This window comes from Salmo trutta, chromosome 5 (genome assembly GCF_901001165.1).
Source record: "Salmo trutta chromosome 5, fSalTru1.1, whole genome shotgun sequence".
Classification (NCBI taxonomy): domain Eukaryota; kingdom Metazoa; phylum Chordata; class Actinopteri; order Salmoniformes; family Salmonidae; genus Salmo; species Salmo trutta.
In genome coordinates, this window is record NC_042961.1 from 17,058,397 (window position 1) to 17,085,997 (window position 27,601).

Consider the following 27,601-nt stretch of genomic DNA (forward strand, 5'->3'; position numbering starts at 1 on the left):
CCTGCTCCCTGCACCAGGTTAGTGGTGCGTGTCCCCAGTCCAGTCCGGCCCGTCCCTGCTCCCCGCACCAAGCCAGTGGTGCGTGTCCCCAGTCCAGTCCGGCCCGTCCCTGCTCCCCGCACCAAGCCAGTGGTGCGTGTCCCCAGTCCAGTCCGGCCCGTCCCTGCTCCCCGCACCAAGCCGATGGTGCGTGTCCCCAGTCCAGTCCGGCCCGTCCCTGCTCCCCGCACCAGGTTGGTGGTGCATGTCCCCAGGCCAGTCCGGCCCGTCCCTGCTCCCCACACCAGGTTGGTGGTGCGTGTCCCCGGTCCTGTCCGGCCCGTCCCTGTTCCCCGCACCAGGCCCACGGCGCGTGTCCACAGTCCGGCACGGCCTGTGTCCGGTCCACCGGTGACCAGTCCTGTTCCGGTCGGCGGCTCCGCTCCGGAGCCTGAGCATGCCGCTCCACTGTGGTCCAGTCTGGGCCAGAGGGGTAGGGCTAGGGTGGAGGCAGGGGGAGAAACACGCCCGGGGCCAGACCCTCCACCGAGGGTGAGGCGCCCACCCGGGTCCCCCCCCTAATAGACTTTAGGTTGGTGCGCCGGGAGTACGCACCGTTGGAGGGGGGGTACGGTCACGCCCTGACCAGGGGAACTCTGCTATTTTGGTCAGGGTGTGGTATTTCTATGGTTTATTTTCTATGTTTTGTTATAGCCTTTCTTTGTGGTTTATTTCTATGTTGGGCTCGGGGGTGATTTCCAATCAGACAGCTGTCGCTAGTTATGTCTGATTGGGAATCATATTTAAGTTCCTTTCCCCACACGATGTTTGTGGGTTGTTGTCTCTTTTGTTTGAGCAGTTAATGATCAGGCATTTTCTTGGTTTTGTGTATGTGTTTTATTCAGTGTAAGAATAAACATGTGTTCGCTCCCAGCTGCGTTTTGGTCCGCTTCTTCATCACCCGACGCCAATCGTTACAATAAGGCTGTAACATAACAAAATTTGGAAAAAGTCAAGGGGTCTGAATACTTCCCGAATGCACTGTATTTATTGCTGCCATCATTATTTACATATTACATATTTTTGTAGCCTAAACAAGCCATAGTTTCACTATAATGTTTCAAAGCTGATCTGCATCTGTTTCACATAAAGCACCTATTAAAAAGTCATAATAGGCATTGGCTATTTTCAAAGTGTCTCATGTTAAGTTTTTGTACCACCAAGCTTTTAGTGAACCCAGTAATGTGTTGCTTCAAATCCAATCAGAAAAAGTATCCACATAATCCTGTCAGCCTCGGGGACAGATGTGAATGTTCTGAATTTTGCCCTTGTCCAAATGTAACAAGTTAGGTTAATTGTACAGGCCATTGACTCAGGGCACATTCTAGACAAGAGGCTCGTTAGGATAATTGCGCCTCATTTTGTGAATAGTTTCTTAAAATACACTGCTCAAAAAAATAAAGGGAACACTTAAACAACACAATGTAACTCCAAGTCAATCACACTTCTGTGAAATCAAACTGTCCACTTAGGAAGCAACACTGATTGACAATAAATTTCACATGCTGTTGTGCAAATGGAATAGACAACAGGTGGAAATTATAGGCAATTAGCAAGACACCCCCAATAAAGGAGTGGTTCTGCAGGTGGGGACCACAGACCACTTCTCAGTTCCTATGCTTCCTGGCTGATGTTTTGGTCACTTTTGAATGCTGGCGGTGCTTTCACTCTAGTGGTAGCATGAGACGGAGTCTACAACCCACACAAGTGGCTCAGGTAGTGCAGCTCATCCAGGATGGCACATCAATGCGAGCTGTGGCAAGAAGGTTTGCTGTGTCTGTCAGCGTAGTGTCCAGAGCATGGAGGCGCTACCAGGAGACAGGCCAGTACCTCAGGAGACGTGGAGGAGGCCGTAGGAGGGCAACAACCCAGCAGCAGGACCGCTACCTCCGCCTTTGTGCAAGGAGGAGCAGGAGGAGCACTGCCAGAGCCCTGCAAAATGACCTCCAGCAGGCCACAAATGTGCATGTGTCTGCTCAAACGGTCAGAAACAGACTCCATGAGGGTGGTATGAGGGCCCGACGTCCACAGGTGGGGGTTGTGCTTACAGCCCAACACCATGCAGGACGTTTGGCATTTGCCAGAGAACACCAAGATTGGCAAATTCGCCACTGGCGCCCTGTGCTCTTCACAGATGAAAGCAGGTTCACACTGAGCACATGTGACAGACGTGACAGAGTCTGGAGACGCCGTGGAGAACGTTCTGCTGCCTGCAACATCCTCCAGCATGACCGGTTTGGCAGTGGGTCAGTCATGGTGTGGGGTGGCATTTCTTTGGGGGTCCGCACAGCCCTCCATGTGCTCGCCAGAGGTAGCCTGACTGCCATTAGGTACCGAGATGAGATCCTCAGACCCCTTGTGAGACCATATGCTGGTGCGGTTGGCCCTGGGTTCCTCCTAATGCAAGACAATGCTAGACCTCATGTGGCTGGAGTGTGTCAGCAGTTCCTGCAAGAGGAAGGCATTGATGCTATGGACTGGCCCGCCCGTTCCCCAGACCTGAATCCAATTGAGCACATCTGGGACATCATGTCTCGCTCCATCCACCAACGCCACGTTGCACAACAGACTGTCCAGGAGTTGGCGGATGCTTTAGTCCAGGTCTGGGAGGAGATCCCTCAGGAGACCATCCGCCAACTCATCAGGAGCATGCCCAGGCGTTGTAGGGAGGTCATACAGGCACGTGGAGGCCACACACACTACTGAGCCTCATTTTGACTTGTTTTAAGGACATTACATCAAAGTTGGATCAGCCTGTAGTGTGGTTTTCCACTTTAATTTTGAGTGTGACTCCAAATCCAGACCTCCATGGGTTGATAAATTGGATTTCCATTGATTATTTTTGTATGATTTTGTTGTCAGCACATTCAACTATGTAAAGAAAAAAGTATTTCATAAGATTATTTCATTCATTCAGATCTAGGATGTGTTATTTTAGTGTTCCCTTTATTTTTTTGAGCAGTGTATATTTCCACACAGTCATTACTCATACTAACAACTTTAATATTTCTCATTCTCAAGGACTGAAACAAGACAAGGCACAAATGCTTTTCTGAATCATCCATCCATCCATATTACGTTTTAGAGAGGTTGAAGACTTGCTGGATATCCCCACTCAAAATCTGGTATGTGATTGGGTCATTCTCTCTGTCCGTGGCCTATGAAAAACAACAAGAACAGAAGATAGAAATCAAGGATGTGTTTACTTCCACCGCCAACACAAATGCTTAAAATCTGTTAAATCATATATTACAGTACATCTGATAATCCATACAGGCTGGTTTAGTAATTGCTGTTTGCTAAACTCAAACGCTTCCATGATCTCAACCTGAGTAATCACATTGCCCTCTCCTGACCTCCATCAATCTAGTTATGTGACCTTTGACCCCTGCTGTGTGTCTCTCACCTGTAGGTTGAGCAGGATGGCTCCTGTCCTCATGGCCTCGCTGACCTCCAGGTTGTAGATGAAGAGGGGGAAGCGTGGGGGGCTCTGGTTGTTGGGGGGCAGCACCTCGATGTACACCGTGGTGATAGAGCTCCTGGAGGGGTGGAGGGCAACAAGAGGTCGGAAGTAAAGGTAATGGTCTGGTTTTCAGGTTCAATGACTATTGCTACCCTGTAGGCACCTCCAAATTACCACAGGTGAGAAACATTACACAGTAAACAACAATCACCTGTCTACAACCAAATTCATTTGAATTCTGAATAATTTAGTCCTGGCCATTTTTTTACTCAATATTTTCTTGGTCCAGTGCAGTTGTCAATCAAACATATACACACGTGAACACCGACATTTTTTTCAATTTAAACTTATTGAAAAATTGTGAATCGTGCAAAGGTACCAATATATTAGAGCGCAAGTGTAATAGTACAGTGGTGGTTCATCAGGGAATTGAAGGTTGTCATGGGTTTCCTGGCATCCAACAAGGACATCATGCTTAAAGAGGCTGATAAAGGTAGGTGAACAAGCCAATGAGGAGGGAGCCGTGCCCTCATATACAGTAAGATAAATATGATATTGTATATAGCATATTGAAAGCTCTTACAGAAACAAGGAGCTATCGTGAAGAAAGTGCTTCAGTTTCCAACCGGTAGCCTAAATGTGTTAACTTGAAAAAGCTGCTGAACAGTATGCATACAGAGCCGCTGTTTGCCAAGGCCAATAGATTTGTGTTTGCACAGTCTGACCCAGTCATGGCAAACTATCTTCAGCAAAACCCATTCTACTGCAGGCGTCACCTCTTTCTGTTCAAAACCCCAAAACTGACGTAACGTTTGAGCTTTTAGCCTTAGCTAAGATAGTCCATATAAACTTTCAGAAGTGTTTGCTAGTCACTTGCTACTTACCAACAGGAATATGAGGCACCAATTACATAAAAAGCAACACACCATTATCAATGATAGTTGAAAATAAAGAGAAATACATGACAAAGATGTATTTCTGATGTCTGTAAGAATGAGGCCATCTGATACTTGATTCTAAACAGTTTGTCTCAACAGCCAGTCAAATATGTCTTCATACAGCCTCTTACCATTCACAACTTCAATCACAGCGGATACATTACTCAATACACACATTCAATAAAGAATACATTGATTCTATATGCATGAATTGAATAGACCTACAAGTGACTGTACAGTAGGAATAAACAATCAGATGGAACAACGACTAAATAACATGGATGAATACATGTATGAAATCCTGACTTAATGAATAACTGAATACTTGGTCAACCGAAGAAGTCCGAAAAATGAAGAACTGAGTAAGAAACAAGATTTTACATCAAAATAATCCATAGATATCAATAAACACATTAATAAATGAAAGGTGTGATTGAGCAAAAGAAAGGTTGAAAGAACAAATAGATATAAAAATGAATGAATGAAATGAATGTACCTTCTCTGGATCTCTGGTGCATTGTCCGCAGCCTTCACTGTGAGGGCGTAAGAATGGCCCACGCTGAGGGCTATCCCGGGTGCGATGGTGATTCGTCCAGTGCGGTTATTGATGATGAAAACACCCTGTGCTCCGGCAAGGATCTCATAGGTCACCAGACCGTTTAACCCCTCATCAGCATCCAATGCCATCAGCTGAGAGAGAGAGAGAGAGAGAGAGAGAGAGAGAGAGAGAGAGAGAGAGAGAGAGTCAGTGTGTGTGAGAGCGAGCGAGAGAGAGAGAGAGAGAGAGAGAGTCAGTGAGAGAGAGAGAGAGAGTCAGTGTGAGAGAGAGAGAGAGAGAGAGAGAGAGAGAGAGTGAGTCAGTGTGAGAGAGAGAGAGAGTGAGTCAGTGTGAGAGAGAGAGAGAGAGAGAGAGAGAGAGAGAGAGAGAGAGTCAGTGTGAGAGAGAGAGATAGTGAGAGAGAGAGTGAGTCAGTGTGAGAGAGGAAGAATTCAGTGTATCTCAGCAGGGTGTGAAGGGCCCTAAAATCAACATTCAAAGCCGCCAACTATTCAATTTACTAAACTGAGTTGAAAATGTTTCTAGGCAGGCAATAGTGATTCGTGAGAGGGCCCCACCTGTTTTTATAATGTTATGTGTACAGGACCGGCATACAATGAGTGACATTTACCAGACGGGTGCTCTTATAAGCTGTGTGTATTAGTGATGAGTGGGTTGACTCATAACCCGCCATCCTAGCGGATATATCCGCGGGACAGACAGGTTTAGGGTCATTAAATATTATGTGGCTGAAGGGCGGGTGGGTGACGGATGGGTTGAATAAAGAGAAACAATACCTTAAAAATGTCATAAATGTATAACCATTGTGTTATTTATATAGGCTACATTGAGGTTTTTCTTTAATTATTTTAGGCTATCTGGTATTACTGCATACGCCTAAACTTTAGGATTTAATTGTACACGTGCGCCAAATAGCCTACACAGCCAATCGCCAAATAATGCTTTTAGGAAGGGCAGAAAAAGTTAATGTCAATCCATAGAGGCAAAAAGGACATTGTTGAAGTTTAATTCAATAAGACCAAGCTGAGAAAATTAAAAATAAAGAGCCAGAAAAGTAAACAAATATATATTTCTGCAGTGTTTGTAGCCTATATTGCATTTTCTATATTTGCTGGTTTGGGTTGGGTGCAGGCCTCAGATTTTCACTTTATGAGATATAGTTGGGCAGTTGCAGATGGGCTACACCCGCACACCACTAGTGTGTATACAGAACTATTGACCTTTTCTAACTGCTACAGCAAACAACTTCTCCTCCCTTCTAAAATATTGATCCTAATTGAGTGAGAATCTATGGGCTCCATTTTAACAAACCTAACGCAAGGGTAAATCCAAGAGCAGGTGGTAGCGCTATAGGTTCAGTGGTGTGTCAGAAATGTTTTTTATATTTTCACAATTACAATTATTGGCACACTTGCTGGCGTTGGTGCGAAAGGTCTTGGTTTTGATGAATAAACAAGTTGTGGGTGTGTTGAGGCTTGGCCCCTTACTAGCCAATCAGAACGTGCTCCAAGGCGAAATATGTGTTTGCTTTAAGTTGTGTATTTACGGAATGTTATGTATTGCCTTGGAATCAAGTCCAATTCCAATATTAGTGCATTAACGTTTGTTAAATGGCTTACAGAAACGAAATAACAAAATGCAGACCTACAGTATCTTTGCCAAATGTGTTAATTTGAACCCATTTGCAGTCCACATGGTTCCAGTAATTGCATGGCTTCAATAGCATTCACACTGATATAAGGGCTAGACCTACTGTAAATTGCAATATGGCTGAGCATGGACATGCCAAACATTGTCAATAAGCAAGATTAAATTCATTATTGATAAGGCCTAAAAAGAGAACAAATAATTCTAATCAAATTCTAAACAAAAAGAAACAACAAATAGGCTATGTCACACTTACAGGCACCATAATTTCTCCTCGTTGGCATATAATATTAAAACAATGTAGACTATGGGGGTGGTTTTATGCACATCCAAACTTTTCACAGTAGCTGGACAAAGATCCAATATAAAGAGAAAGGGAGAATGTCCACTCACTGTTGTACTGCTCCCAAATAGGCCTATGTTTTATGAATATAATCAGAACCATTTTACAGATCAGATCTCATTCACACATCTCCAGAAGTTGCATTGCAAACGCGGCACGGACGTTGTCACAATAAAACCAGGAAGGTGAATCTTTCTCATACATTTTTGTTGTAATAAGAATAAACAGAAAACAAGCAACTTTTACAGGTTACAGATAACTTCTAAATACGAGGTTCACCAGAATTCACAGAGGTTCTCATCTCTCGTTTCATGATGGGAATGGACACGTAGCCTACATCATGGAGGGGGTTTTACTTACATCCAAAACAGGACCTGCATTGCTCAAATAATGTGGGCCTGCCAACAATGCATAGATAAAAAGGGAATGTCAGCTCACTGTTTTATTCCTCTCAAACTTTATATTTTAATAAAGCTTTGGTGATTATGATTTATTTCCAAGTGGTCTAAGAAGCCAAACCCTTTACCGATAGTCTTGACTACTTCGCGATTGAATTGGGCAGACAAAAAAAAGAATCAGCCTACCCACTTACCCCTTCAAAGTAGGAGGATATATATGCAAATAAAAGATGACTGGTCACTGGTCAGAATAAACAGATCAGATTGTGCTGTCATGATCTGGGCCAAAAACTCAATCCCACCGAACAGGTTGAAATTCCAGCATTTTTTTTCAAGCAACTCTTACACAAAAAGGGCATTATCATAATTTTCACAATTTTAGTTTTGTTATTGCACTGCCCCTTTATTACGTCTGTCTGATTCTACATCTGATGTCATTATCGGACCTGGGTTCAAATAGTATTGTTTCCTTTCAAGTAATTCATTTGCACTTCAAACTGTAGCACCAGTTTGTCTGGTGCTACAGAAGAGATGGAATAGTCCCAAAAGTGAAAACCCTACCCAGCTGCTAGTGCAGGCAGGCTCAATCAAATGCTCAAAGTATTTGGAGAAAAAAACCCGATTTGAACCCATCTCGTCATTAGAAGCAGATAAATATTTTACATAAAAGTATGTCTTTAGATGTAGCAGATATCAGATATGGTAAATCTGTACACACCAAAGTTATTATTGTGGGGATGATAGCCCCTACAATAGTATATGCATTGGTAACTTGAAGCTCAATGTTAAATAAAATCTCCCTACCATCACATCTAAGCCAATATGACACCAATGTAGATGAAAATTCTCAAATCAACTTGGAGGTACACAACACACTTCCCGCCTCTTGTCATGATGTGTTCAGCCGTTACCGAGAACCACTATAAGGGATTTTTGACAGGGTCGTTAGCATTAGGGTTGTCAGACCACTTTTTGCCCAAACCTTTCTCAAATTCTAGACATTGGGTTATAACGAGGCGACAGGGTCCATAAAGTAACCATTAGACTTGCCACCTTTCAGACTGATTAAGTTTGTAGGTGCAACACTTTTTATTAAATGTATAATTTATCCCTCTCCATGCTCATTTCTGTCCATTAAGAACCAACGATGTGCTAACTTTTTGTAGTCTGACAATCCTAGATTTTTTTCAGCTGAATCTCAGAGTTCTAAAACCTAACCAAATCACTTGGGTTGTGCAGCAACAGCGATAGTAGCTAGCCAACTCCAGTCAGATGAGAGGCAAGCTACAAGAACAGGAAGTTAGCTATATTTTGCTATGTAAGGGTTTTCACATGGCTGAAGTCATCTGTGTAAACTGTTGGCATTGAGACTTGACACTTGCCTGAAATAAGAACAAATAAGATGCCCTTGGCTGCTATTGCCAGTTAGCTAGCCAAATAAAGTTAGCCAGTAACGTGAGCTAACTACAAGCCAACAAAGCTGTAACGTTAACGTTAGCTGTATGGATGGATCATGCACCGGCACAACTCAATGTTGACAATATACACTATATATACAAAAGTATGTGGATACCCCTTAAAATGAGTGGATTGAGTTATTTCAGCCACACCCGTTGCTGACAGGTGTATAAAATCGAGCACACAGCCATGAAATCTTCATAGACAAACATTGGCAGTAGATTGGTGTCATGACTTCATATGTGCCAGACCCCCCCCACTCCCTCTCCCCCTTTTTCCAGAGTGCGTGACAAAGTGTACATCAGAACATTCAGGTGGACGGTGTGAACCGGACATCACGAATGGTTAGACTCTACAAGACCAGTACACGGACAGCGTGAGCTGAAAGGTACAAAATGGTTAGAAACTCTGAAACTTTCTCGCGGAAAGAAGATGTACACAGGAACATTCAGTCTGCAGCTGTTTAAATACTTTAGTACGATATTCTGAAAGATCCATTCTAAAGAACATTTCCCTATCAAACGACCATTGGTACGTCTGGCGTATTCATTATAACACAGCCCGCTGAACAAGCTACAACTATGAATGGCTTTGATCTCTGGTGGACAAACCAGACTTTCTGTCGAATTACTCCCCAGACAGACAGGCGATTTCAACAGAGAGACAACAAAGACATACACACGTAAATATGTACATTGCAATTCTTTTGAATGAGTGGCCGTTCATGTGCAAACTATTCACATTTCCATGAGCAAAATTCTCAGCTGTATGTGCATTAGTGAAGTCCTTTGCCTTTTTCTCCTGCTCTTTCTTACATGCCCCTCCCTTTCCTCTCTTTTGAATCCGGCATTTTGTGTAACAAGCCGGGTGCACCCAGGTTAAACAACACCAACATCATTGTTTGTTGCGCGACCTTTGCACAATCAAAAGAAAACGTAATGCTTCCTAATTTGGTTAGCTATGTGACTGTTTGCAATACATCAACTGTTACATTTTTTTACAATAAAAAGCAATAGAAATAAACTTTCAATCAGTACTGAGTGAATGAACAACAACAAAAGCTTCCTGTCATCAACAGACATTCCATTTAAATAGTGTCAAGATAATGCGTTTAAGACAGGGTACGTAGCATAAGCGTAAACGCCGATTTATTGTCAATCTGGTGTCTGTATTGGCCGTACAGCATTTACTGTGATGCGGCATTCATACTTCTTGCGCTTCGCAGAGCAGAGCTGTTGTGAAGGAAGTTGTCAAGGAAGAACGTTTTGGTTTATACAGGACGTACCTCCCCCCACCTACCATCAACCAATCATGTCAATGCAGAGTTATACGGAGCTATACAGAGCCCTCTGCAAAATGTGGGAGGCGCATGGCGATGCGGTACAGAGCTTGATTTGGCCTACGCAAGCCTCCGGAGTCTCCACCATTTCATCACACCCTCCGTATGGAGACTCTGGACCGCATTGCCGGATGAAGTATAAAAGCAAAGCTTGTTTTCATATAATAAAAAAAGCTTGAAAAGGTGGGATTAGCGTGCTGTGTGAAAAATCCAATACTTAAATATGTATTTCGGTACAAATCACATTGTTGTGGGAGCACCTCCTCTAAGAGTGTGAATTAGGCTGTTTGAGAATGTTTAAATACCATAAGAAACCTGCCTACACATTGTTTGAAATACAATAGACCAACATAGCTACTGTAGTAGGTCAAAGCTGAGTGATGGAAAACCTTAGTAGAGCATGGGTAGAGTACAGTAGGCATTGTGGTGCTCATGTGAAATTTGTTTATTTTTTGGCTTCAGACTAATGCCTACTTCTTACTTAAAATGTAGTTTTTTGTTTTAAATAGATCTTAGAACCATGCTGTGCTATCTCCAAAATGAAACAGCCACCCTTCCATTCTGGCCAATTCATTTGGACACCCCACTGTTTAGAACTCGTGGCACCCATAGCCAGGCTTTAATTAACGTCAGCATATCTGCATGGCCTTGCTGTGTTAATCCGTGCTAGGCTAGCCTACTGAACCCTTTTTCCATATAGAGCTATGATGTCTAAGAGATGAAATAGCAGCAGCAGCATCAAATAAACCTACCTCCTTAGAGGCCAGGAGATTCTCATATAAATTGCTTATAAAAACAGGTTAAATGGTCGCACCATCCGCCACGTGACCCCTGGCCTCATTTCAGCTGGGCTGGGCGGCTGATTTTAAACACAGATTAAACTTGACCTTTTCTGTGTCTGACATTTTTTTTGTGACTGTGTGCTGAGCGACTGAGATGGGAGATCATGCTCTGCTTACTAAATGAGAGACAAACGCACACTGCTGCTGAACGAACCCCACAAAACCAGATATGTCAATGTGGGGACTTCCTGCTGGAAACAATTTGACCCTAAACACAAATGCGCACGCATACACTCATACACACACCAAACCCAACGCCAAACCTTTAAACCAATCAAATTAGAATCCGAGTCAAACTAAATAAACTCTGCAATCCATTCAGACATATTGTAGAGATGACAACAAACCATAAACCAGATCTCCCTGGAGCAAATATTTTTATTAATTAAACCCCTTTTTTGTGTTATCCAGTTGCAACGCCTGTACGGACTTGGGAGAGGCAAAGGTTGAAAGCCATCCGTCCTCCGAAACACAACCCTGCCTAGCCACAGTGCTCGCTTAACCCAGAAGCCAGCCGCACCAATGTGTCAAAGGAAACAACATACAGCTGGCGACCGAAGTCAGCGTGCATGCGCCCAGCCCACCACAAGGAGTCGCTAGAGCGTAATGGGCCAAACCCTCCCCTAACCTAACCCAGACGACATTGGGCCAATTGCGTGCCACCTCATGGGTCTCCCGGTCACGGCAGGCTGCGACACAGCCCGGGATCGACCCGGGGTCTGTAGTGACGCCTCTAGCAGTGCGATGCAGCGCCTTAGACCGCTGCGCCCCTCGGGAGGACCCTGGAGCTATTTCAGTGACAATTGTTGTTATAGGAGAGGAGATTGATTTGGAGTCCTGACTGTTGACTCATGGTAGTGTATTACGTCAAGTTATGTCAATATTGAGCTGATGATATTTGAGTCTGGACCACTGTATTAAGAAAGCAGATTGTTCTTGAGTCATCAGCTCTGATCAAAGAAAGAGTGGATTGTTCTGGGGCTGGGAATGTTGATCTAAGGCACTGGATTGTTTGCGGAAACTGGACGTGAGAGAGAAAGAGGCGGGAGAAATAGAGAGAGAGCGAGGGAAAGGAGAGACAGAAAGAGAAAGAGAGAGCGCGAGAGAGAGAGACATAAAGAGAAACAGAGAAGAATGAGAGCCAGAGAGAAAAAGGGCCAGGAAGATAGAGACAGATATGTATTGATTACCTGTAGTACTGTTTCTCCTTGCTGCATGTCAGTGAACACCTTAACGCTGTAGGAGACTTCACCGAAGGTGGGAGTGTTGTCATTGGCGTCAATCACCAGGATGTTGACAGTCACCCGCGTGCTCTCCTGTACCCCATCTGATGCCATCATCTATACACAGAACAACAGTGAGAGCAGTAAAAATCCTGCCTTTAGGACAAAGCCTGTTTCTTGCAAATTCTCTTCCAGTTTCCTTTTGTGTTACGTTTTTCAACTTAAGTGCCTGACTAAAAAACAATAGAAAACTGAGATAAAACAGAGTAAATAGGAACAAATAAAGGGTACATAAAAGGGTAAAGGGAACAACTTTAATGTCGTATTGCCGGTCCCCCTGGCTTAATTCACAACACAGATGTTGAGGTTTTCTTCAGGAGGGGTGCAAAACTAAATCAAACTTTTGAGACTTACTGTAGAAAGGCACACCCTCACACAAACAAACACACACACACACACACACACACACACACACACACACACACACACACACACACACACACACACACACACACACACACACACACACACACACACACAAACCCCAGGAGGTTGCTGAGGGGAGAACGGCTCATAATAATGGCCGGAACGGAGCAAATGGAATGGCATTAAACACATTGAAACCATGCGTTTGATGTATTTGATACCATTCCACTTATTCTGCCCCAGCCAGTACCACAAGCCCGTCCTCCCCAGTTATGTTGCCACCAACCTCCTGTGACGTACACATACACACACAGTAAGTGAGCGCAACCCAAAAGAAAGGACAACCAAACAAAACAGAACCCTTGAAGCCAGAATACAGAACATTAAAGGTGTGATTTCAATTTAAATGGACCACTTATTCTCTTACCATTGCCTGCCCAAGACAATATAACACAATTGCATGATGCTCAAGAATTTAAAATTGCAAGTAGTTTCTTTCATAAGTCCGGATCATTCTAATGGCAAAATGGCAACCATCAAAGCCTGAGCATAGACATAGTAAACATACTATTGATGAAACTCTTCAAAGATAATAGTCACATATCCTTAGTACAGTGTGTTATTACAGCAACAAGTCCATGTACAAATCTAAAATCAAATCAAATTGTTTTGGTCGCGTACACATATTTTGCAGATGTTATCACGGATGTAGCTAAATGCTCATGTTCCTAGCTCCAACAGTGCAGTAATACCAAACAAAACAAAACAATACATGCAAATCCCCCAATTAAAAAAAGGAATTAAGAAATATATAAATATTAGAACGAGCACTTTCAGAGTCCCGAATATACAGTTCCAGTCAAAAGTTTGGACACACCTACTCATTCAAGGGTTTTTCTTAATTTTTTTATATTTTCTACGTTGTAGAATAATAGTGAAGATATCAAAACTATGAAAATAACACATATGGAATCATGTAGTAACCAAAAAAGTGTTAAACAAATTAAACCATATTTTAAATTTGAGAGTCTTCAAAGTAGCCACCCTAAGTAGCCACCCTTTAGAACATAGTAAAAATTAAGAACTACCCTTGAATGAGTAGGTGTGTCCAAACTTTTGACTGGTACTGTAAATCTATATCTACAATACATGGTAACAATTTACTTGACACCCATTTCATAATATTTCATAACAGCTGACATAACTTGTTATAACCTGCCATAATATAGTCATAACACTGTCATGACCTGTTATGTCATATAGTTGTGACAAATATTGCGTTATTTTATGGCTGGTTGTAACACTTACATCCAAGTGTTAAAACCCAAACATATATAAATTATTTTTTCCCCTGCCAGGAAGTTTCCTTTCATTTTAAACTTTGTTTTTTAAATCATTTGTTGTTGTTGTTGTAATGAATTCTTTACAGTCACATTTTTTCCCGTCATATAGCGTGTAGAAAATGCACTTTATAACAATGTCAAGAAGCATAATGACCATCATAATCATATAAGCCAGATCGGCCTTTCACAAACATGCTCTTATATCAGTCATCAGTCAAAAAGAGGGTGTGTTGTCCAGCTCCTGAAATCTGCTCCTGCATTCATCCCAGTCATCAGCAACAGAGCATTGGGGTAGGTGCATGTTTGACATCAATGTGTGCGCGATTACAATGATAATATAATATAGTACATTTCCCAAAAATGGTTATAACATAAACATACTATTGACACGTACGCTATGGTGCAATGTAATGTTTTGCCTTGTGCGGTAGCTTTTGTGGATTTTGACACTCTTCTGTATGTTTCATAACCAGCTATTCAATAACGCAATATATGTCACAACAGGTCTAAATATATGCGTCATAACAGTGCTTTGACCATATTATAACAGGTTATGAAATGTTGTCAACTGTTATAAACATACTATGACATGGTTATGACCATTTTCAGAATGCACTGTATAGATATGAATTGTGTAAAACAGTATTGAGACATTTTTAAAGTGACCAGTGACTACAGTATGTACATAGTGCAGCAGTCTCTAAGGTGCAGGGTTGAGTACCTGGTGGTAGCCAGCTAGTAAACGTGACTAAAGTTCAAGGCAGAGGTTACTGGGCAGGGGCTGGCTGGTGACTATTTACCAGTCTGATGGCCAGTTTTTTAGTCTCTCGGTCCCAGCTTTGATGCACTTCTACATGGTTGAGGGGTGAACAGGCCATGGCTCGGGTGGCTGAGGTCCTTGACACACACACACACACACACACACACACACACACACACACACACACACACACACACACACACACACACACACACACACACACACACACACGGAGACCTCTGATTGTGAGATCCAAAAGAGCTAACTCCTTCTCCAAAGGGGTGTAAAGAGTTCAAACATGGCATCTGTTCTCCTTTATCAATATCTTCCTGACTGGTCCAGTGAGGGAGTGAGGCAGCAGAGACAAAGAAGCTGAAGCCTCATATATTTGATCTTCACAGCTTCTTCTGAAGTCAGCTGGCACATCATGACCACAAATGCAGATATTGAAAACAGACTAGTATCCTACCACCTCTATCGCCCAAACCCTCCCACTTTCTCTTTTGTTTAATCAAAATAAAATTCTCCAGGAAACACTCCCTCAATATTTAAATAATGATGCTTTCTAATATGTAACCATCCCACAGGGAGAGTCCACACAGTAGCACTATATATGTAATTGCATGCTGTCAATACAGAGAACACAATTGAGTCTCTGAATAATGTAAGGCAGAATCCCTTCATTGTGAAGATGCTGGAGAGCACCGCGTGTCAAAATACAGCAGGAGCCAACAGTGTCAGTGTGTTCCTGTCCAGAAGAAGAGGGTTTCATCTGGTATTGGTTGGGTCTTGGAAAGCTACTCTAAGTCAGTAAACAGGTGATCCAGAATAAATACATGATACATGATACATGATACATGATAATAAAGGTGTAAAGTAGTAATGTGCCTGGCCAAGTTACTTCATCTCTTCAACAGAGGCATAGATGTAGATAAATCAAACTGCTACAACGTAAGTTAAGTTCAATTGCATTGACTGAGTTGAAAATAAATGGATCCCGTAGGCAGTTTAGTTACGTCAAGTCATACCATACAGCCTAAACCAAGCTGTTATATCCTGTAGAAGTGGGTGCCGCTTCCTCCCGTATACTTTATTAGAGTGGTGGGTGTTACTTGGTAATATATGTGGATGCGGTTGGAACGAGGCGTACCGTGAAGGTGTAGGTCATCTGCTTCTCTCTGTCCACAGGTTTGAGCAGTCGGAGGTAGCGGGTGATCCCGGTCGGGGTTACGGCAAAGACGGTGCTGAAGTCATCCAGAGTCACCGTCACCAGAGGGTCTTTGCTCTTCAAAAAGTAAAGACATTGGAGAGAAGAGGGTTACCATGGAGACCGTACTCAAATCTGCAGCTGTGTCGCTGAGGGGGAAAAAAACGATCGTGAGAGACAGAACAAGTCAAAACATGTCTGAGTGGTAAAAGACTGCTGACAAAGGCAACATAGTACTGAGAACATAGTACTGAGAACAGGGGAAGGCCTTGAAGGAATTCTAAGAAATCCTGTGATTTTATATAAAGCACAATATAAAGCACACTACAATTGTAGAATAGGTCTTTCATTGCGGCTCTGGCAACAAGCTACAGCATATGAGCAATTTACAGAAACCTAGGCGTTCGCCGGCCTACTGTACAATACAGTCGAGACGTTTGAAAGTAGAAAATATTTTTTTCATTAAAAAAAATGCATTCTTGAACATGTGAACGTTCATGTGTCTTAATAACAAACTCGTATGCAAACTGTAAATATGAATATAAAATGGAGTAAGGAGTAATTTGGTCTTAAAGTGAGGACCATATATAAAAAGATTTCAATACTGTTTTACAACTTTCCCCCCAAAATTTTTCTTCTCTGGGTTATGTTGGTACAAGGGAGATTTAAGCAAGTTTGGGTTGTTGGGGAGATTCAAGTCTGTCAATAAGGCCTGCCTGTCTGCTAAACATTCACACTGCTTTGCCCATTGATCTGTTTTAGAGCTGCACTTTGATGTCTTAATCTCACCCTGCTGAGAGGGAGAGAGTGAGAGATAGAAAGTTAGACAGACACACAGAGAAAGAGACAGTAAGAAATGATAGAGAGGGAAAGTGAGTTGGAGAAATCTCTGTTGAGGAGTTTATTGTGTTAGGTGTCATCTGAGGAAATGAATAAAACAATATTTTCAACATCATTAACATAAAGAGAAATATCCTGGTGACAAAAGCACAAACAGAGTGGGGGCGAATGCTGCTGTGCATCAGTGTTCTGAGTGTTGGCAGCCTGTCTCAATGTGTGTTTTCAACCATTTAAATGCAGTTGAGGCGCTTAGAAAACCCACTCCTGTCAGCGCCTGTTTGAAATGCTGTGCTTTTCAGAATCATCACACACACACACACACACACACACACACACACACACACACACACACACACACACACACACACACACACACACACACACACACACACACACCAAATGTATTGGTGCAATCTGTGTATTTACCCACTAATAACATAAACATGTTTTACTTGACTAGAACAATACACACACAGCAAAACACAAAAACATTAGACATTTGTGTATGAAGAAATGGATAATTGGAAGGGAAAACTGAGTGACACATCTGAAAAAACTGAAAGAGAGCTTGGCCCAGAGGTTTGAACACAGACCATGCAGTAGAGTAAAACCCAAAAGGCACACTTTTAGTCATAACAGCATCACAAACCACACGTTTACCTACAGGGGTTTGACCAGGCAGCAGCTACAACAAAGAGACAAAACAGCATCAATGATAATACAGTATGATGGAGAGTGTTTCCCCATCTTAGCATGGGCTTCTGGAAGTATTTTACTAACATAAACATGCTATAAAATGTCAATATTTAATTGGCTTATGTACTCATGGAATGATTTAGTCTGAAAAGCCCACTATAGGCTTCATATTTTGTATGAAAAGGTTAACATATACAAAAGGTTAACATATACACTTAGTTGCTTGTGTGTAGCCATAACAGCTAATTTGTGTGTGTATTTGTGTGCACTGTCTGTGTATGTACTTGTGCGTGCATTCATAGTATTAAGTATTTGCAGATTCATAAGCGACATGCTGGTGCTTGTGAGAGTGTGTGCTTGTGTGTGTGCATGCACACATCCCCAATACCTCTTCAATGTCTTTGTCCAGGGCGATTATGCCCAAGGGGGCAGTGAGGTTGGAGCTGGCAGAGATGGTGGTGCCTACTGGGGAGGACTCGCTGACGTAGCCCTGGTAGGACTGGAACTGGAAGTACGGAGCCTGGTTGTTCTCATCCAGGACATCAATGATCAGTTCAGCGTATGCTGGGAGTGGGTGGCCGTTGTCCTGCTCAGCCTAAAAGAAGGAGAAAAGGGTAGATTTATTATGGACCTCACTGTAACATGTACTGATATGCAACTTACAACATACATGGAACATACAATCATAAGGTGGTCATAGCTCATTGGAAAGATTATTATGATAGACTGACTCTTTTTGTAATACCTGTTGCAGATCAGTAAACAAAGCTAAACACATTTGAATGCCAGATATGACACCATTTACAAGGACTCAATTGAAATGCAAACTTCACAATTGTGTGCAAGTGTCACAATTGAAATGCAAACTTCTGAGCGTCAGTGTCATTACCAAGGGAATAGAAATGCAGAGGGCATTGTTTTCGAAAGACTGTCATTTCAATTACATAAATCATTGGCAAATTAATCAAACATCCACTTTGAATTCGATTCCAGTAATTGGTAAGAAACTTAAAACAAATGTTTTAATCTGGGATGAATGGACGCCAATTAAAATGGTTAGCTAGCAGTTCAGTTTCTGTTTTGAATGATAGCACAGACTTTATTGTTTACATCAGGGGTGGCCAACCCTCTTCCTGTGTGCAGGTGTTTGCTCCAGCCCTATTCCAACACACCTGATTAAAGCTAATCAAGGTCCTGATGAACAGCTGATTGGTAGAATCAGGTGTGTCCAGTGGCATGTATTCATCGATGTCAAGGGAAGCCAGGCTTCCCCACACATTTGACTCCCCCAAAAAAGTAGAAATTATCTTTCGTCTCTCTGTGTTTTCATAAATGTCCTTAAATTCGCAAGTGGCTGAAATCTCACCAGAGGAATCATCTGAGCGAGGAAAACAATGCCCATCTGTCTCAGTATGTGTAGCTCATGTACAGTGGGGGAAAAAAGTATTTGATCCCCTGCTGATTTTGTACGTTTGCCCACTGACAAATAAATGATCAGTCTATAATTTTAATGGTAGGTTTATTTGAACAGTGAGAGACAGAATAACAACAAAAAAAATCCAGAAAAACGCATGTCAAAAATGTTAGAAATTGATTTGCATTTTAATGAGGGAAATAAGTATTTGACCCCCTCTCAATCAGAAAGATTTCTGGCTCCCAGGTGTCTTTTATACAGGTAACGAGCTGAGATTAGGAGCACACTCTTAATTAAAGGGAGTGCTCCTAATCTCAGCTTGTTACCAGTATAAAAGACACCTGTCCACAGAAGCAATCAATCAATCAGATTCCAAACTCTCCACTTTGGCCAAGACCAATGAGCTCTCCAAGGATGGCGTCGGGGAAGATGGCTGCCGTTTTACAGGATCCTAACCAATTGTGCTATTTTATGTGTTTTTTTCGCGTTCTTTGTAACTTATTTTGCACATTACGTTTCTGCCACCGTCTCTTATGACCGAAAAGAGCTTCTGGATATCAGAACAGCGATTACTTACCTCGAACTAAACACAGATTTTTTATTTAATGAGTTGGACGCAAAGGATTTACCTGACCAGGTCCAAATCCCCGTCATTCACATGAAGACACCAATATAGGGGACGCAGGTTGGGATGCCTTGTGAGAATTCGTCGGGGAGTGGGTAACCCGCCTCCACCATCCGTCCTATTGGCCACGTGCAATCATTGGAGAATAAACTGGATGAGCTCCATTCAAAACTATCCTACCAACGAGACATTAAGAACTGTAACATGTTTCACAGAGTCGTGGCTGAACGAGGACATGGATAATATACAGTTGGCTGGTTTTTCCGTGCATCAGCAAGACAAAACAGCTGCCTCCGGTAAGACAAGGGGACAACAGCAGCTGGTGCGCAAAATCAAATATTAAGGAAGTCTCAAGGTTTTGCTTGCCTGAGGTAGAGTATCTCATGATAAGCTGTAGACCATACTATTTACCAAGAGAGTTTTCATCTATATTTTTTATAGCTGTCTATTTACCACCACAAACCGATGCTGGCACTAAGACAGCACTCAACGTGCTGTATAAAGCCGCAAGCAAACAAGAACATTTTATTTTATTTATTTATTTATTTCACCTTTATTTAACCAGGTAGGCAAGTTGAGAACAAGTTCTCATTTACAATTGCGACCTGGCCAAGATAAAGCAAAGCAGTTCGACAACATACAAAAACACAGAGTTACACATGGAGTAAAACAACATACAATCAATGATGCAGTAGAAAAAAATAAGACTATATACAATGTGAGCAAATGATGTGAGATAATGGAGGTAAAGGCAAAAAAATGCCATGGTGGCAAAGTAAATAAAGTATGGCAAGAAAAAACACTGGAATGGTAGATTTGTAGTTTGAAGAAAGTTAAAAGTTAAAATATAAATAATATGGTGCAAAGGAGCAAAATAAATAAATACAGTAGGGGAAAAGGTAGTAGTTTGGGCTCAATTAAAGATGGGCTATGTACAGGTGCAGAGATCTGTGAGCTGCTCTGACAGCTGGTGCTTAAAGCTAGTGAGGGAGATAAGTGTTTCCAGTTTTAGAGATTTTTGTAGTTCGTTCCAATCATTGGCAGCTGAGAACTGGAAGGAGAGACGACCAAAGGAGGAGTTGGCTTTAGGGGTGACCAGAGAGATATACCTGCTGGAGCGCGTGCTACAGGTGGGTGCTGCTATGGTGACCAGTGAGCGGAGATAAGGGGGGACTTTACCTAGCAGGGTCTTGTAGATGACCTGGAGCCAATGTGTTTGGCGACGATGATGAAGTGAAGGCCAGCCAACGAGAGCATACAGGTCGCAGTGGTGGGTTGTATATGGGGCTTTGGTGACAAAACGGATGGCACTGTGATAGACTGCATCCAGCTTGTTGAGTAGGGTATTGGAGGCTATTTTGTAAATGACATCGCCGAAGTCGAGGATTGGTAGGATGGTCAGTTTTACGAGGGTATGTTTGGCAGCATGAGTGAAGGATGCTTTGTTGCGAAATAGGAAGCCAATTCTAGATTTCACTTTGGATTGGAGATGATTGATGTGAGTCTGGAAGGAGAGTTTACAGTCTAACCAGACACCTAGGTATTTGTAGTTGTCCACAAATTCTAAGTTAGAACCGTCCAGAGAAGTTATGCTGGATGGGCGGGCAGGTGCAGGCAGCGATCGGTTGAAGAGCATGCATTTAGTTTTACTTGTGTTTAGGAGCAGTTGGAGACCACGGAAGGCGAGTTGAATGGCATTGAAGCTCGTCTGGAGGGTTGTTAACACAGTGTCCAAAGAAGGGCCAGAAGTATACAGAATGGTGTCGTCTGCGTAGAGGTGGATCAGAGATTCACCAGCAGCAAGAGCGACATCATTTATGTATACAGAGAAAAGAGTTGGCCCAAGAATTGAACCCTGTGGTACCCCCATAGAGACTGCCAGAGGTCCAGACAGTAGGCCCTCCGATTTGACACACTGAACTCTGTCAGAGAAGTAGTTGGTGAACCAGGCGACGCAATCGTTTGAGAAACCAAGGCTACTAAGTCTGCCGATGAGGATGTGGTGATTAACAGAGTCAAAAGCTTTGGCCAGGTCAATGAATACGGCAGCACAGTAATGTTTCTTATCGATGGCGGTTACGATGTCGTTTAGGACCTTGAGCGTGGCTGAGGTGCAACCATGACCAGCTCTGAAACCAGATTGCATAGCGGAGAGGGTGCGGTGGGATTCAAAATAGTCGGTAATCTGTTTGTTGACTTGGCTTTCGAAGACCTTAGAAAGGCAGGGTAGGATGGATATAGGTCTGTAGCAACTTGGGTCAAGAGTGTCACCTCCTTTGAAGAGGGGGATGACAGCAGCTGCTTTCCAATCTATGGGAATCTCAGACGACACGAAAGAGAGGTTGAACAGGCTAGTAATAGGGGTTGCAATAATTTCGGCAGATAATTTTAGAAAGAAAGGGTCCAGATTGTCAAGCCCAGCTGATTTGTAGGGGTCCAGATTTTGCAGCTCTTTCAGAACATCAGCTGAATGGATTTGCTCATCCAGAGGCAGCTCTCCTAGTGGCTGGGGACTTTAATGCAGGGAAACTTAAATCCGTATTTCTACCAGCATGTCACATGTGCAATAAGAGGGAAAAAAACACTAGACCACATTTACTCCACAAACAGAGACGCGTACAAAGCTCTCCCTCGACCTCCATTTACCAAATCTGACCATAATTCCATCCTCCTGACTCCTACTTATAAGCAAAAACTAATGCAGGAAGTACCAGTGACTCGCTTAATACGGAAGTGGTCAGATGACGCAGACGCTAAGCTACAGGACTGTTTTGCTAGCACAGACTGGAATATGTTCCAGGACTCATCCGATGGCATTGAGGAGTATACCACATCAGTCACCGGCTTCATAAATAAGTGCATCGATGACGTGGTCCTCACAGTGACCCCACGTACATACCGCAACCAGAAGCCAGTGATTACAGGCAACATTCACACTGAGCTAAAGGGTAGAGTTGCCACTTTCAAGGAGCGGGACTCTAACCTGGACGCTTATAAGAAATCCCTCTATACCCTCAGACAAACCATCAAACAGGCAAAGTGTAAATACAGGACTAAGATTGAGTCCTACGACACTGGCTCCGACGCTCATCGGATGTGACAGGGCTTGCAAACTATTACGGACTGCAAAAGAATGCCCAGCCGCAAGCTGCCCAGTGACACAAGCCTACCAGACGAGCTAAATGACTTTGTGCGCTTTGAGGCAAGCAACAATGAAGCATGCATGAGAGCACCAGCTGTTTCGGACGACTGTGTGATGGCGCTTGCCATAGCTGATGTGAGCAAGAACTTTAAACAGGTAATCATTCACAAGGCCACAGAGCCAGATGGATTACCAGGACGTGTACTCCGAGCATGCACTGACCACCCGGCAACTCTCTTCACTAACATTTTCAACCTGTCCCTTGCCGAGTCTGTAATACTTACATGTTTCAAGCAGACCACCATAGTCCCTGTGTTCAAGAACACTAAGGTAACTTGCCAAAATGACTACCGACCTAGACCCACTCCAACTTGCATACCGCCCCAACAGATCCACAAACGATGCACTCTATTGCACTCAACACTGCCATTTCCCACCTGGACAAAAGAAACACCTACGTGAGAATGCTGTTCATTGACTATAGCTCAGCGTTCAACACTATAGTGCCCACAAAGCTCATCAGTAAGCTAAGGACCCTGGGACTAAACACTTCCCTCTGCAACTGGATCCTGGACTTCCTGACGGGCTTTCCCCAGGGGGTAAGGGTAGGCAACAAAACATCTGCCGCGCTGATCCTCAACACAGGACCCCCCAGGGGTGCGTGCTTAGTCCCCTCCTGTACTCCCTGTTCACCCATGACTGTGTGGTTCTATTTTATAAATCATTAATTGAGAGCATTCAGTCCTACTGCTTGACTAGCTGCTTTGGGAATATCAACGTTGCACAGAAAAATAGGTTGGGCAAGATAGTCACGACTTGCGGAAAAATCATGGGGCAGCAACAGCAAGAACTAACATCTCTCTACCTGGGCAGAGCCCTCCATAAGGCAAATAAAATAGCGGTTGACTCTTCCCATCCACTCCACTCTGAATTCCAGCTCCATCCCTCTGGCCGCAGGTACAGACTACCTATGGTTAAAAAAATAGGGCCAAGTACTCTTTTATTCCAAATGCAATTCTGCAACTTAACAAAATGTTGGACTAATTGCACTTAGCACTTGCACTATGAAACTGCACTTACCCTGCCTATTTGTTTGTAAAAGTCCTTTGCTATTTATTTTTCATTTTTAGATGTGGTATGTTTTATGACTGCTGCAAGATGGATTGCCTCTCTGAAGACATTCAACGTTTTCTGAATCTGAATCTGTCCAAGCACGACTCCAACACCATCATTAATTTTTCCGACGACACCACGTTGGTAGGCCTGATCAACGACAACAATGAAACAGCCTATATAGAGAGGTCAGAGACCTGGAAGTGTGGTGCCAGGACAACAACCTCTCCCTCAATGTGATCAAGACAAAGGAGATGATCGTGGTCTCCAGGAAAAGGAGGGCTGAGCACGCCCCCATTCTCATCGACGGGGCTGTATTGAATTTGGCGCATGTGACAAATACAATTTGATTTGATTTGACTCACACACGCACAGAAATCTAATCAGCACCATGGACAGCCACATGATATTTAGGAACGTTGATTGGACTAAATTGTTTGTGGTATCTTGATTTGATGACGTTAAATTGTTTATGTTGAAATGCTGCTGGAATAGCTGAGAAAGTGCTCCTGTTTTCTTTGTGCTGACTTGGGGTAACTCGCCGTGTTTCTAAATCAGTAGTTGTATAGTAAACTGTTGGAAATATGAACTGTTTGTTACGTGCAATATGTGCAGACTTCACCGGACAGATGTGTTGTTGAATTTATTCCACCACTGTTTGACTTGTCTTTTTGTTGTCACGGCCTTATTGTATATCATGGTGGCCTATGAACGAACGGGTTATAGAGCAAACATAGGTTGTAATATGGATTTTTTCCTGGCTTGGCTTCCTCAGTGATTTTACCTCACGCACCGCTACTGAGTCTGTTTGAGCTGGGCTGAAGCAAAGACCTGCACCCCTAGTAGCTCTCTTAAAAATGTGCCTTCTCATGCTGCTCACCATGGAAACCAGTTCAATGGATAAGTGCATCCAAATCATGTTATTTTGTAATGTGGATCCTTGATGTTAAACCTAGCTATTGACAAGCATTCACAGCAATCAGACACATAATCTAAATGTCAGCATTCGTGTTTGCTTGAGGCAATCATAAAACTGTGTGCACATTCAATGCACCATTCAACACCCTATTAGAAAGTTCTGACAAAGACCAGGACATGTTCAAAACATTGTCTTTTTAAGGGGACATAAATAACCTTCTTAATTTAACCCAGCAGCTAAGAGATCATCATTGTACTGGGTACACACATTTGTACTCAACATTTTTCAAACCATGTCAGTGTCTTGTGTAATGGACAGCGTATAATACGATACTGTAACCAATCTATGTGACACAAACACAGGGGCGTACATGTTGCGTCCATTGTTTTAGCATTTATTGCATCACAGTTGGTGGGGGAAATTACTACAGTAACATGCCACATTAGCACGCATCAATTTGCATGTCGCTTCAGCCAATCAACCGTTCAACCTTCAACAGCAAGTATCACATGAGCTTTAGTGATAGTTACACTGTAACCTAACACGCATGTGAAACTATATCATAGCATGGATGACGAGCCACCGATTGAGTGCAGTCATACAGTCAGACCACCATCATTTCTAAAAAATATTTTACACAATTACTTGATCTAAGGCAGTTCCTACACTAATGTTGTTTCATTGCAAGTGAACCTGGCGAGGAGGAGAGGATGAGAGGCATAGAGGAAGGGAGGGGGGAAGGCAGAGAGGTGACCTGAATACTATGATGCCCTCATGCTGGCAGAGGGAACCTGCTGACCCACCACACTAGTATGTACTGTAGATTTTCTGTAGTCTGAAGATTCAAATAAGAGAACACAGTAACTACGTTTCCATCCACAGTTTTTGTGCGAGTAAAGTCATACCGCATTAAAAAAAAATCACAATTGCTGTGATGGAAACAGGAAGTTTCAGTACAATTTTATAAATGCCGACATCATTCGTTCGTTTGACATGGTGGTATCTTTTTGTGTCGGTAAAATGTATTATGCAAGAAATGGCGGTGGAAACGCCTTTATGTGCAAATGTTGATATAACAACCATCATATTGAAGTGAACGTGATGACATGGTATGTGGTCCTCCCACTATGACTCGGGAGACCATGCAGTTCATTAGGCTAGAGATGAAATAAGTTACGATGTACTTCACAGGGTGGTAAAAGCGCTTCTTTCTTGATGCTCCTTTCCAATAAATATTGAGGGTCTAATTCTGGTGACTTGACGCTTGACTGTCGTTTGACAAATTAAATTATTCTTGCTCTTATCAGTAATAATCTCATCATGTAGACTAGCCAACCCGCACAGCCTACCCGCACTGTACAGTATATCCGAGCTGTTGGCTAGAGCGTACTTGCCAAGACCAAAGTAGGCACATTTGCTATTTATTAACGCAACAGTTTTTGTGACAAAACTATCGTTTGAGTTTAAAATGTGAAGGAAACACATTGAACATTAGATTTTTATTCGGTATATGAAAACTTAAGCGAAAAAGCGAAAACACACTGATTTTTATTCACAAGTTCGTTCAGTGGAAACACACCACTGGTGGGAAAATGCACATATTTGCATGAAAAGTTGCCAATTAGATGTAAACCTAGCTACTCACAAGAAAATGTGTTCTTTAGGACGTTCTCTCTCTCTTCTTTTTAAGGTCGGAGTACCTGTGCATAGAATCTATAGAATTGAATAGAATCTATTGCAGGTATATTGGAGTATAAAATAAAAGATTCCCCTGCCCATTGCTTGCTTTCCAACGTTCACTTTTGGAGTGCTGCCTCATTTGTCCATCTTTCTCAAGACTGTACAATTATGTTCTCATATCCTCCTGCTGCCCAGCTTGAAGAGCACTCCTTCCATGTCTACCACCACCAATTTATCTGGTGGTGGTAGACATCTTCACTGTGTCCATCTCCTGTGACCACCCCCACCTCCTGCCCATCTCAGACTGATGAGATTGGACAACCATCGACCCACCACCCACTTCTACCCTGTGGTTTCTCCCTAGGATCTAATCTACTCTCAGGAACACCGGAGGGAAAATGCTTTTAGAAAGAGGAGATGGGGAGAGAGACAGGCAGCGAGTGAAAGCGTTAGGCAGATAGAGAGAGGGTAGGAGGGAAAAGGATGATGAAGTATGTTCCCTTGTGGTTTGTCTCTTTAGTAATGTCCCTGTTTCTGGGAGGCAGTGGTAAATTACCTGTGTTCCGTTGCTAGAACACACCAGGCTGCAGGAAACTCTCTGCCACCTACAGTCACTGTTTATCACTCAATCTTCATTGCCCCCCCTCCCTCAATCCCTCCCCTATCTCTATTTCTCTTGTTATTTTTTCTTTCCCCTTCCTCTGTATTGATCTGACTATTATTGTCTCCCCCTCTTTCCCCATCCATTCATCTCACCCATCTTTATTTTTCATTTTTGTCCTAGCCACCCTCTGAGAGAAAATGTTTTTTTCCAATGAGACATCAGAATCAATGATAACATTGGCGCAACATGTCCTTGGTGCTGAACATTCTACAACAAGTGACAATAAAATACAACTATGTTATACTATTTTCTCTCCTCCAGGTATCTCGATGTATAAGATCTCAATGTATTTCAATGGCAGTAGGCCTATTTGTAAAGCAGTATCTGTTAGCTAACCCAGAGCAGTCTCCAGATACAAACCTCTAATTCTCTCTCTTCTTCCCTGCTGATACCCCCAGCACCAGTTCCATCTCCATGTGACTCAGCTAGATAAGCCTGATATCGCCCTCCCTCCACCTCCCTCGCCCCGCTCCATAGACAACTCTCCTGGCGACACAAAACATGCTCTTCACACATCATCACT

The 27,601-nt window shown here is 42.9% G+C and overlaps 1 protein-coding gene across 5 annotated transcripts in view; it reads right to left on the reverse strand.

Moving 5' to 3' along the window:
* The window catches only part of LOC115193762 (protocadherin-15-like), a 286,361-nt gene that overhangs the window by 123,262 nt on the left and 135,498 nt on the right, over positions 1-27,601 (reverse strand). For all 5 annotated transcript variants that reach the window (XM_029752726.1, XM_029752727.1, XM_029752728.1 and 2 more), the window contains 6 exons: positions 17,910-18,116; positions 15,929-16,063; positions 12,217-12,366; positions 4,937-5,130; positions 3,446-3,578; positions 3,118-3,197 (listed from right to left, as the gene is read on the reverse strand). In XM_029752726.1, the coding sequence (XP_029608586.1) occupies positions 3,118-3,197; positions 3,446-3,578; positions 4,937-5,130; positions 12,217-12,366; positions 15,929-16,063; positions 17,910-18,116 (899 nt within the window). The remainder of the gene's footprint in view (positions 1-3,117; positions 3,198-3,445; positions 3,579-4,936; positions 5,131-12,216; positions 12,367-15,928; positions 16,064-17,909; positions 18,117-27,601) is intronic.